Source organism: Tenrec ecaudatus, chromosome 4, assembly GCF_050624435.1.
Source record: "Tenrec ecaudatus isolate mTenEca1 chromosome 4, mTenEca1.hap1, whole genome shotgun sequence".
Lineage (NCBI taxonomy): Eukaryota > Metazoa > Chordata > Mammalia > Afrosoricida > Tenrecidae > Tenrec > Tenrec ecaudatus.
In genome coordinates, this window is record NC_134533.1 from 202,535,635 (window position 1) to 202,547,821 (window position 12,187).

The window sequence follows — 12,187 nt, forward strand, 5'->3', positions numbered from 1 at the left end:
GATGTGCAGTCAGTCTGAGACCCTTCCCATGATCCTCTAGGGAGGCTGGCCAACCCAGGGCCCACCTCGTTTCTGTCCATGGCCCCTCTTTCACCCCAGGTCACCAGAACCCAAACCTAGACCATGCTCTCTTCACCCCAGCAGCTGCCAGGCCCATGGTAGGTGGTCCAGCACAGAGGAAAATCCACCTGCTTCTCCGCAGCTCCGAGTGCGGGAATGGGAAGGCTCATAGAAATGGGCCTGGGCTCCCCACCGTGGCAAAGAAACCAAGGTCCACGGGTGGGAGGGCATTTGTGCAGGCTGCCTGGTGTCTGGTGAGTCAGGGCACTGACACATTAGGGGGCTTGGCCCCTACCCCAGTGCAGGCCTGGGCTTTCTCCCCACCACCCGCCTGGCGCCTACACCCAAGGTCTCAGTGCTGCCCGCCCTTCCCTCTGTCTCAGGTGTCGGCGCAGCCACCCAACGGCCTGGTCCGCAAGGTGAAGCGGACACTGCCCAGCCCTCCTCCAGAGGAGGCTCACCTGCCCCTGGCCAGCCAGGCACCCCCCCAACTGTACGCGGCCAGCCTGGTGCAGCGTGGGCTGGCGGGGCCCACCGCCGTCCCCGCCATTACGAAGGCGAGCCTGCTCCGGGAGCTGGACCGGGACCTGCGGCTGGTGGAGCATGAGTCCACCCAGCTGCGCAAGAAGCAGGCAGAGCTGGATGAAGAGGAGAAGGAGATCGACGCCAAGCTCAAGTACCTGGAGCTGGGCATCACGCAACGCAAAGAGTCTCTGGCCAAGGACCGGGGTAGCCGCGACTACCCTCTCCTGCGTGGCCTGGGCGAGCATCGTGACTACCTGTCGGACAGCGAGCTCAACCAGCTGCGGCTCCAAGGCTGTGTGGCCGCCCCTGCTGCCCAGTATGCTGATTTCCCCGCCACCGCAGCCATTCCCGCCACCCCTGCTGGGCCCACTGCCTACCACCAGCCGCGACTCCCACCTCCAGCAGCGCCATACTCTGTGAGCACCGGCGGGCCAGCTCCGGATGGGTTCCCGGCCCACCAGGCGCCCTCCTACTCGGGCCCCAGCACGTACCCAGCGCCTACCTACCCTTCTGGCACCAGTTACCCAGCGGAGCCCGGGCTGCCAAGCCAGCGAGCTCTCCGGCCCACAGGCCACTATTCAGCCCCAACGCCCATGCCAACCACCCAGAGCCCCCATTTCCCGGGCCAAGCTGACAGCCGGGCCCCGCACCAGAAGCCACGCCAGACGTCGCTAGCAGACTTAGAGCAGAAGGTGCCCACCAACTATGAGGTGATCCCCAGCCCTGTGGCGGCCATGTCAGCGGCCCCCTCTGACACCAGCTACAGTGGCCCAGCAGTGAGCAGCAGCTATGAGCAGGCCCAGGTCGCTGACCTGTCCCGGGCCAGCGAGCGGAACAGCGCGGGCCAAAGCCCAGCCCCCACCTACCCCTCGGAGTCACCCTATACCAGCCTGGAGCAGAGCGTGCCCCGGAACTACGTGATGATCGATGACATCAGCGAGCTGACCAAAGACAGCAGCTCCACTGGCCCGGACAGCCAGCGCCTGGAGCCGCTGGGGCCCGGTGTCAGTGGACGCCCCGGAAAGGAGCCTGGGGAGCCGGGTAGCCACGAGGGCCCTGCCCTGCCCTGCTGTTACGGCAGAGGGGAGGAGGAGTCTGAGGAAGATGCTTACGACCCCCGTGGCAAGGGCAGCCACCACCGTGGCATGGAGAGCAACGGCCGGCCCGCCGCCTCCCACTACTACAGCGACAGTGACTACAGGCACGGAGCTCGAGCAGAGAAGTACAGCACGGAGAAGTATGGCGTAGGCCCCGTGGGGCCCAAGCATCCGTCCAAGTGCATGGCCCCGGCGGCAGTCTCCTCCAAGCGCAGCAAGCACCGCAAGCAGGGCATGGAGCAAAAGATCTCCAAGTTCTCCCCCATCGAAGAGGCCAAAGACGTGGAGTCGGACCTGGCCTCCTACCCTCCCCCTGCTGCCAGCAGCAGTCTGGGCTCTCGGAGCAGGAAGTTCCAGGATGAAGTCACCTATGGGCTCAAGAAGAACGTGTACGAACAGCAGCGGTACTACGGGGTGTCCAGCCGGGACTCGGCCGAGGAGGACGACCGCGTATACGGCACCAGCCGGCCCCGAGCGGCCTCCTCGTACGGTGGCGAGAAGCTGTCCGGCCACGACTTTGGGGGCCGGGGTAAGGGGTACGAGCGCGAGCCCGTGGAGCGGTTTCAGAAAGCGGGCCCCAAGCCCTCGTCCCTGGGCATGGCCCATGGCCGAGCCCGGCCCCCCATGCGCAGTCAGGCTTCCGAGGAGGAGAGCCCCGTCAGCCCCTTGGGGCGGCCGCGCCCCGCCGGGGGCGCCCTGCCTCCGGGAGAGGCCTGCCCGCCATTCTGCTCCAGCCACTCCATGCCGGACGTCCAGGAGCACGCCAAGGACGGGCCACGAGCCCGCACCTACGAGCGCGAGGAGGGCTATGTCCTGGACGACACCCACTGCGTGGTTTCCGACAGCGAAGGTAATGGCGGCCGGGGGTGATTTCTGCGGGGCTCGGGGGGCCTGCTGTCGACCGCCCACCTTGCCGGCCCTCGGTGGTGGGCGGGAGGCCTGAGAGCCCGGTGCTCCGCGTGCGCCCGCCCCGCCCCCTGCTTTCCCTGCATGGCTTCAGCTGGGCCGTCCCCAGCGGCCAGCCCCGGGCTGACGCTGCTCTGTTTTTGGTCTCCGAAGCCTATCACCTGGGCCAGGAGGAGACGGACTGGTTTGATAAACCCCGGGATGCCCGCTCTGACCGGCTCAGGCACCACGGGGGCCACACGGCCTCCGCCGCCGCCTCCTCCCAGAAGCGAGGCGCAGCCAGGCACAGCTACCACGACTACGACGAGCCCCCCGAGGAGGGCCTGTGGGCGCACGAAGACAGCCGCCACGCGCCCGCCAAGGACCACCGCCACCACGGCGACCACGGGCGGCACTCGGGCCGCCACGCCGGCGAGGAGCCCAGCCGGAGGGCCGCCAAGCCGCACGCTCGGGACCCGGGGCGCCACTCACAGCCCGGCCCCGCCCCAGCCATGCCGAAGAAGAGCCAGCCGGGGTACCCCAGCTCGGCGGCAGAATACTCTCAGCCGTCCCGGGCGTACCATCACGTGCCCGAGAGCAAGAAGGGCTCCCGTCAGGCCCACCCTGGCGGCCCCAGCGCTCTGCAGCCAAAGCCAGAAGCCCCGCCCCAGCCGCAGGGTCGGCAGGTGCCTCCGGGGTCCCAGCAGCAGTCCCAGCCACCCCTCCCCAGGCAGGGGCCCGCAGCGGCAGCCACACGCCAGCCACAGGCGCAGCAGCGGCAGCCGGCCCAGCAGCCCCAGCCGCAGCAGCAAACCAGGCTGCAGCAGCAGGGTCAGACCGCCGCCCGGGGCCCGGCCCCTGCTGCCAGCCAGCCGGTGGGGAAAGCTCAGCCAGGGCCCACCGCAGCCACAGGTCCCCAGCCTGCAGGACCAGTAAGTAGAGCCCCCAGGGACAGGGTGGGAGGGGTCTGGAGTGTGGACCTTCCTGTGTCTCTTCCCTCCCCCCCCCCCCCCGCCGCCCCCCACGTGGGCGCTGTGCTTGCAGTGTGCTCCTCCCCCAGCTCTTGATGAGGCGGGGAGGGGGAAGGGGGGCAACAGGTGGTATCTTAACTGTGTGCTTTGTGTTGCAGCCTCGGGCAGAGCAGGCTGAGGGCACTAAAGGGACAGCCAAAGCCCCGCCACAGGGGAAGCCACCCCAGGCTCAGCCACCTCCAGGACCTGGACCAACAGGTGAGCCCATGCCCTGCTGCCCAGAGGACCTGGGTGGGCTGACCACCAGCCCTCTTGCACCCTCAGCTACCCCTTACCCCCACCCAGTTGGCGGCAGACCTCCCCAGCAGGAAGCCAGCCTGGGGGTAGAGTTCTAGGACCAGGATGGGTCAATGGGGCCACATCCTGGGCAGCTCTTGGCCGAGACCCAGGAGGGACCCGTGGGCCCAAGGTCCAGACCACGGCTCCTTCCTTCTTTCCCCTCCCCTCCCGCACCTCCTTACCCTCCCTGCCCCTTCCTCACCCTCCTCTATTTCTTGCCACCCTTTTCCTCCCTGTTTTGACCTTCCTCCCAGCACTCCTCCATCCCCCTCACCCGCCAACCTCACAAGGTACCTGGGCTCCGACTCCTTCACCCACCCAGACCCCACGTGGCCCCTCACAGTGCTTTCTTGTCCCCCTAGGCGTGAAGGCCGGAGCCAAGCCCAGTGGGCCCCCGGGGGCTCCTGCTGGCCAGCCAGGTGCTGAAGGGGATAGTGTGTTCTCCAAGATCCTCCCCGGGGGGGCAGCTGAGCAAGCCGGCAAGCTGACAGAAGGTATGCACTGCCCACAGGCAATTTCCAGGCTCAGCCACCCTGCCACAGGGCAGCCTGAGGGCTCACCTGCTGCTGCCCAGAGTCCTCAGGGGGCCCTTCGGCTGAGTGTGGCCTGGCTGTGCCCAGATGGCCCTGAGTAGGAGGGATCTGGCCGGCTTCCCTGATGCCACTCTTCTCTTTCCCTGGCACAGCCGTCTCTGCTTTTGGCAAAAAATTTTCCTCATTCTGGTGACCTGGCCGGCAGGGTGAGTGTGAAGGGCCTGCCCTCGCCTCCCTGGGAAATGGGAGTGGGGGGTGGGAGCTGGACATCCCAAGGGGTTCCTTGGGAGGGTTCTGGCCCTCAGCCTGCAGTGAGGCCAGGGGTGCCATGTCTTCTCTCAGGAATGTGAGGGAGGACTCGGTCAGGGGTACTGGGCTCTGGGCCCCCAGTGGGAGTCCGGCTCAGTAGGGGTCCCAGCCAAGGGGAGCCAGGGCCAGCATTGCCTTGCCCTTCCTCACCATCCCCTTCAGTCCACCCCAGAGCAAGGTGGGCATCCAGCTGCCGCCGGGCCCGCTGGGATGACGCTCCTCGCTGACTTCCCAATGCTCCACAGGCATTCGCAGAGATGAAGGAAGTTGATGTCATTGCTGTGGAAAAATCTCTGGAGTCCGAGGCCTGGACGCCGCTCTGGACTCTGCGTATAACGGTGAGCATCAGGGCCAAGCGCTGGGCTGCAGGGGCAGGTGAAGTGCTGAGGCCTTCTTGGCCAGACCCGCTCAGATCCAGCATATATGAACTGGGTGGGGCCTGGTGGGCCAAGCAGCTTCCTGGGAGGCTGGGCCCCCCAAGCTGGCTGAGATGCTGGCAGATAGGAGAAGGCACAGAAGTAGATGTGCCCACAAACCAAGGTCTGTATGCAGTGTCCTCTGTCCAAAGCCATCCAGGAGGAGAAAGTGGGGAAGTGGGGAGTACACCCCTTCCCCAACACCTTTGTGCCAGCCAGTCGTGGGAACCTGGAGTCTCAAAACTGCAGAGCTCAGTGGCTCTGAGCAGGACATGCAGGCTGGGCTCTCAGCCAGCAAGATGGAAGACAGGTAGACAGGGGGAAAGGCAGAGAAGACAGGGAGCCTGTGCCCCAGACTAGGTTAGCCCAGGGAGAGAGTAGCAGGGCCTTGGGTGGGAGGCCTGGCTCCATTTGCACTTCAGGGACCAAGGCAGGGTGGGAGGCCACCTCTTGGAGCCTCCCCTGGCCTGGCTGTGCCTCAGAAAGAGGGCACAGCATCCAGCGTGGCAGGGAGGGTGGCCTGCCTCTCAGAGTCCTTTACACAGATAGGACCCTGGGCTCGCCCCTGCCCCCTCCACCGCCATCTCCCTGCTCTTGGTGGGCCCGTATATGCATGTGGCATCTGTGGCTGAGGCCTGGCTGCAGCCAGCCAGGTCTCTCTGAGAGAGTCTTGGCCGGCAGGCAGGCAGCCCCACCCTGCCCACTCAAGAAATGTCCGTCAAATCCTAGCTGGGTGCTGGGGCACAGCAGGGGACAAAATCAAGTTCTGGACCTCCAAAGCTGTAGACCATTAAGGGAGAAAGAATAAATCAGTTTTTAAATTAAAAAAAGAAGTGCTATCTGAAGATAAGCAGTTCTGTGAAGCCAGGGGCCCTGGCCTGTGTTGGGGGGTGGGGCAGGGCAGCACCTGCGCCTGAGAAGGGCGTCCCAGCTGCCCAGGTGGAGGCAAGGTGACCTTGGGATGTGCCCAGGTGAGGTCCTGAGCCCAGGATGAGGCTGGTGGCCTGTGACAGTCAGCACAGCTCGAGCCCCAGTGGTGAAGGTCAGGAGGGAGGTCGGGGCAGGAGCTGGCTTCGATGGGCATAGCAGGCACGAGCAATAATCCCCAGATAGCCCCAGCCACAGTCACCACGGCGTGGTGCCCACCGGTGCTCTTCCTGCCTTTGCCCCACGTTTCCCCGGAGCTGCCCCGGAATGAGTGGATGTCAGAGCAGAAGCTGTGCCCAGGCCCACGGCCGCATGGGCCAGACCAGAGCAGGGCACTGTCGCAGGGAGGGGTCAGGGGTAGGGAGAGGCACCGTGGCTGTGTTCCGGGTCCAGTCACAGGCTTGGCGGTTAGAGGAGTCTCCCTCCAGTTTGGGCAGTTGGCTGATGACTGAGCCACATGGTCAGCACCGCAGGGGGTGGCGCCTCGTGGCATCCCATGGCACCCGTGGCTCTTCAGAAGTGGCCTGGGAGCAGCCTGGCAGGGAAGGCCTTGCCATTTCAACAAAAACCTGCACTTCATGTGCTCCCAGAGAAGGAGACGCAACCTGTGTGATGCGAACGTAAAGGCCCAGCCTGACCAACCTGACTCTTTTTCCATCACCTCTGTGACCCCACCTCTCCAGGCCCACGTGGAGGGCGGGTTGGGGTGGGGGTGGACACCCTCTGGCCCTCTGGCCTCAGTGGCCTGGGAGTCTGTGGGGAGGAGCTGAGCCTGCCAGGCCCTCAGCCGAGAGGGCTGCCCGCCATCGGGGTAGAAAGCAGCTGTCCACGGTTCTTGACAAAGCCTTCTCTCTTTCCCCCCCTGCCCGCCCCTCTTCCCCTCTCTCTCCTGCCCAGCACCCACAACCTGGCACACCCTGGCCCCCGGGACTCACACCGGCTGGGGCGAGGCGGGCAGGCCCCTTGGGTGAGAACTGGATGCTTTCCCAACATTGGCTGCCCGAGGGAAGCGCCTGCTGGACTGGCGAGTGAGACCAGCAGCCCAGGGGCCCCATTGCCTTTCCGGAATCCTGCTGGACACCCCCTCTCTGGAAGCCACGCCCCCGGTGGCCCTGCCTCGCCTCCCACAGCCTCCTCTTGGCGAGTGCATGGCCTGGCCGGCCAGGCTTCCAATGCGTTATACACAGAGTTTGGGCACACGCTGCCCATTCCCGACAGACACTGCCCTCCCTCTGTGATGCCAGAAGTTTTTCCACAGCCTTGGAGAGGGGCATCCAATCGACCGAGGGCTGGGGGCCCTGGGCTCCGTTTCCTTCACATTCCAGCTGGCCCGGACCCCTCTGTGACCAAAGGGCCCTGCCCCCTCACCCACCCACCCAGCTCTGTGGGTGACCATGGGCAGACCTCCGTGTGGCCAGGGTGGGGTTGGGAGAGCTTTACAAACACTAGGACCTACCACTGTCTCTTCACTGAAACAAGAGGCCATAGCACCGACAAGCGGCGTGGATGCCAGCTGAGGCTTCTCCCAGCCCGTGGGTGGCAGTGGGCCCAGGCGCCTGCCACCATCTCTAAGCCATTCCCCCACCCCGGCCGTCATCAGCGCCCTGGTGGTTCTACCACTGTCTCCTCTTGACCAGCCGGCTCTCTGTCCGTCCGTCCACCTGGGGGTTTCTTTTGATTTCAAGAACAGCCTTAATCATTCCAGTTTAATTTACATGTATACCTCATGAACATTTTTCGTTGGTTCCTTGTTCCTCCCCTTTCTGCTTGCCCCCTCGCCCCTCTCCTCTCCACCTCTACCTTGCAGCTGAAGGTTTGGTTTCCTCTCTGCTCTGCCCCTGTTGCGCATGCATGGGGAGACGTTGACTCAGAAGCAATAGTGGGCAGCGGCCACCAAGAGCACAACCCCAGGGCGCGGTCTGGGGGCGGCCCCTCAGCCCGCCTGTTTACTGTGCGACCCCAGCCCTTCGTAAGCCATCTCCAGTGGGCATGCTCAGAGCAGAGGGCCAGGGCTGCTGCCAGCCCAAGGAAGGGCCCGGCGCCTTGTGCAGGGGAGCAGGGCACCGGTCACCTACCTGGTGGGCTGGATGCATCTCCCCCTCCCCCCCACATGCCCCAGGGCCCTTCCCTGGGCAGGGGTGGGGGGATGCCACCCTCCAACTCGGGCACAGCCACACAAATCTCAACTCTTAACGTTCTATGCAATGAAATATAAACCCTCAAAAGCAACTGTTAATATTTAATAAATTCCTTGTTACATATAAGGATTTAATTGCAGACATGCAATTGAGAAACTGGATAGATATGCTCATATCCCCCTCCCGGCCTTCACCCCAACTCCCACCGTGTGTATGAAGTTCTCAGTCTGTGGCATGTTTGACCTGTAGCAGGACTCGCTGCTGCCCGGTGAGTGGCCGCCTGCACCACAGCGCAGCCGGCACAGCTCGCAGCTCCTTTGCACGATTTCATCCATTCAAAACGCTCGCCCCTCTCTCTTGGCGTTCTTTTTGCCTCCGAACCTCTCCTTCAGGAGTACTGCTAGCCCCCATCTGCATGAGCTGCTGAGGGCCGGCCGGGATGACTGCTGAGCGTGGCCTCACTACCCCCACACCTCACACCCCGCAGGTCTCTGTCCAACAAAAAAGGCAGGCGAGAAGGTGCTGGGGGCCAGATATGCTGCAGGAGCCCCCACAGGCTGTGTGTTCGTGAATGTTTTGGAAGTGTACTACAGGGCTCCTAGCTGCCTCTTGTTGCTCCTTCTGCCTCGGTCCTGAGCCGGGGCCTGCTGGTTGTCCCTTCCTCCCCCAGGGGGCTGGCCTGGTTTTGTTCTGGAGATTAGACCCAGCTCCTGGCTGGACTGGATGCATTCCATGCCTCTTCCCTGTGGCCGGGAGACTCAAAGGTCTTTGGGCCAGGAGACCTGGCCCAAGGCCAGGGGCAGAAGAGTGTGCAAGACAAACGGGGGTGTTCTGCACTGGTGTTGAGGACCGCTGACGTCATCTGAGACTAGCACAGATGGACCGTTGACATGATACAGTGGCTTTCAGACAAAGTTTCCTAGGAAGCTTCTCAGTGACAGAACTTAATTGAAGGGTCCTGGGTGGTCCTCTATCTGTCCCCAGGATCCGTCTCCCTGCCCACCCATCTCTGCAGCGCTAATATTCCACTGTTTGGCTTCTCTGCCCCCGAGCTAGGAGGGCAGCAGCAGTAGCTGCCTGACCCCTCGAAGCCTGGCTTTCCTCCAGAGCGCTCTGGGGTGGCATTTCTCAGGGGCCCAAAATTCTCACGCTCTTCTATACGGTCTCCACGTCCTTCTGGAAGGCTTCCTGGCCCACCTCTGGTGACTGGGCTGACACTCCAGCCCTCATTGGACTCCTGGGCCACCTAGCTCTTGCCCCCAGAGATCAGGCCTGGACTGTCTGAGCTAGGGGCTAAAGGAGGCCACCACTCAGCATCTTTGGACACCAAGGATCAGGTCTGTGTGGGGACTGGCCTACTGGACTGAATACTTAGAGGACCAGCAGGGAGTAGCCCCCAGCCTGCCCAGCCTCAGGCCTGGAAACATTGGGTTCTTGGCAAATTTCCCTTCTGGCCACGCCCCCTGACTTAGAAATCTCTGACACCATCTGCCTGCCTGCCTTGTTCCTGTTCCCACCCTCCACTCAACTCCCAGGAGACATGACCACCCTTGGGGTAGGGGGGTAGCGGGGGGGGGGGATGGGGCTCCCTCCCACAGGCCCCGGGCCTGTGTGGATCTAGCAGTGGCCCTGGTGCCTTTGCATCAAGGCCGTGTGGCCAGTATTTGGTGCCTTGGGCAGTGGGAGCAAGAGGCACCTCTCCAAATGGACATGGGGTCTCTTGGATGAGGGCCAGTCCTCCTCCATACCCTCCTCCTCCGGCATCCTGAGCAAGGGCATCACCTCCCTGCCCACTTGCAGGCCTTGGGCAGAGGGTGTGGGCTCGGGCCACCCTAAGGGGGCAGGGGGGTGGCAGTAAGTATGTATGACCTAACTTCCAGAGCCCGGGGAACTTTCCAGACACAGGTCTGCCCTGCTGGCCCCTCCCCTGCTTCCCTCCCCTCATGCTGTAAATATACTCACCAGCAGGGACTCCGAAGGGGCCAGGGGAACAGGCTGATCTACTGAAACCCCTGAAATCCCTGGGGACCTGCTGCCCCACTGCCATGGGCGCTGGGGTGGCCCTGGAGAGCCATCGAAGTCACGAGACGTTGCGTGTGCATGTGAACCCGCGTATGAGTGTGTTTGTGTGCCTGTCCGCCTCATCCAGCCTTTGGGATCAAACCTGCTCCTCCTCTCCAAGCGAGGCACCCTGGAGAGTGGCGGCGGGTGGCAGCGGTCCAGCGCCTCTCCCCTGCTAGCTCCCACGTCTTGTTTTTGCTTCCCTGCCCTGCCTCCCCTCCTTGCCTTCTCTCCTTCGTTCGAGGGGGGGGGGGAGGGTACTGTACAAAGTCAAACCAACAAGTTTACAGTTGTAAGTGCAATGACCCGAGTCCTCCACATGACCCTGTGAATCCTGTGCCATCCTCCTGTGCTCCGTGAGAACTCGTGGTACTCAGTATCCCCCCACCCCCGTATTGTGACAAGGTAATTCTGTGCTCTCAGAATAAAGGGACTTGATATAAATGACCTTCGGAGTCTCTCTGGGCTGTTTTCTGAAATGAGGAGGCTTGTTCTTCAGTAAGGAGCAAATCCCCAAATCCTGTGATGATGTGACGGGGCCCTGTCTGTCCACAGTTGTTTACAAAGGACAGAGATGAGGAAATGCTGGACACAGCCCCCCCGGGGCTGTGTCCAGACAGTGTGGTGCCCTACCCCCACCTTGAAGGTGCCAGAGGGAAGTCCTGTAGGTGTCCAGTCTACACTGCAGCTTCCCTGGAGGGGCTCTGCTTAGAGACAGGTGAGTAGGTGCTGCCCCCTGGTGCTGCCAACAAGCCCTACACCAGTCTGCCCTGTGGACAGCGTTGGATGCACTCAGACTATGCTTCCTTCCCCAGATGGACACAGACTACCTACCACCCGGGGCTTGCCAGAACTCTTAAAAAACGAAACAAAAACCACACAAAAGGAAGACCAACCTCCCCTCAGCCCCTCCTCAGAGATCATGTCTCCATCCATAGTCTTCCTCTCCTATTTGCATTTCCCAACCTCGTTCTACACAGACGCAGGGAGGCGCTAGGCCTCCTGTGGTGCAGCCTCAATTTGTCACCAGTTGCAAATGACAGCATCTGGAGGTACAGTGTGGGAGACTCCAGAGAGCGACCGGAGCGGACAGGCAGCCCACTCCACAAAGGCTCTGCGTTGCGGCTTCCCTTCCTCGTGCAAACAGGTCTCTGAAGAGCATCCCAGTGCCCAACCTACCCACCCAGGTGGGTGGCCCTGGACAGCTCTTTCCCCTCCCAGGTGTAGGCTCATGGGGACATGGTGCTATGCACACTGGTGCTTACAAATGCAAGCGGCCTCAGAAAGTTGGGACTTTTTACGTCACTAATCCGACATGGTAGAGGTGGAAGGGGCCAGGGAAGTGAGCGCTCTGTAGAAGGCAGTGCTGTAGAAGGCTGTAGGAGGCCGTATCCCTGCTGGCTTGACCACAGTTGGCCTCTCCTGGGCCTCTGCCCACAAGCCCACCCAACCCTGCTCTTCCTGACCTACCCTGGTTCTTCATTCTACAGTATTGCCAGGCAAGGCTTTTTGGTTCTTGGAGTTTTTCCCTAAGCGATCCTCTCCACCCAAGAGACCGGCCAAGGCCCGCCCCTCGCCATGCCAGCAGACCCTGCTGTGAGGGCAGGTGAAGGCTGCGGGCACAGATACCTCTCTCGGGCAGGCCTGGTGCAGATGATAAGGCCAGGCACCCGGGGAGAAACTCGGCACCCGCCCCCAACTGCACTGCACCCCAGCGCTCCGCCCAGAGCTGGCTCCTCTTTCCCCGTGGGCCAGAGAGCAGGGTGACCTCGCCCAGAAAATGTTTGCCAAACTCAGATAAACTGAGAGGGCCCCTACACCCAATCCCCTCCAGAGCGGCGGCGGGATGCGCACGTGGGGTGGGAGGGTCAGTCCTCGGCTCCGTCCCGCCCCCGGGCCCCGCCCCAGATCTTCACGGACCTCGGC

The 12,187-nt window shown here is 63.0% G+C and overlaps 1 protein-coding gene across 1 annotated transcript in view; it reads left to right on the forward strand.

Annotated features, from left to right (window-relative positions):
* BSN (bassoon presynaptic cytomatrix protein) overlaps positions 1-8,339 on the forward strand; it is a 109,085-nt gene extending 100,746 nt beyond the window's left edge. The window contains exons 7-13 of the mRNA XM_075547915.1: positions 444-2,532; positions 2,742-3,499; positions 3,697-3,796; positions 4,240-4,371; positions 4,563-4,616; positions 4,965-5,057; positions 6,960-8,339. Coding sequence (XP_075404030.1) covers positions 444-2,532; positions 2,742-3,499; positions 3,697-3,796; positions 4,240-4,371; positions 4,563-4,603 — 3,120 coding nt within the window. The 3' untranslated portion in view covers positions 4,604-4,616; positions 4,965-5,057; positions 6,960-8,339. The remainder of the gene's footprint in view (positions 1-443; positions 2,533-2,741; positions 3,500-3,696; positions 3,797-4,239; positions 4,372-4,562; positions 4,617-4,964; positions 5,058-6,959) is intronic.
* Positions 8,340-12,187: the final 3,848 nt, after the last annotated feature.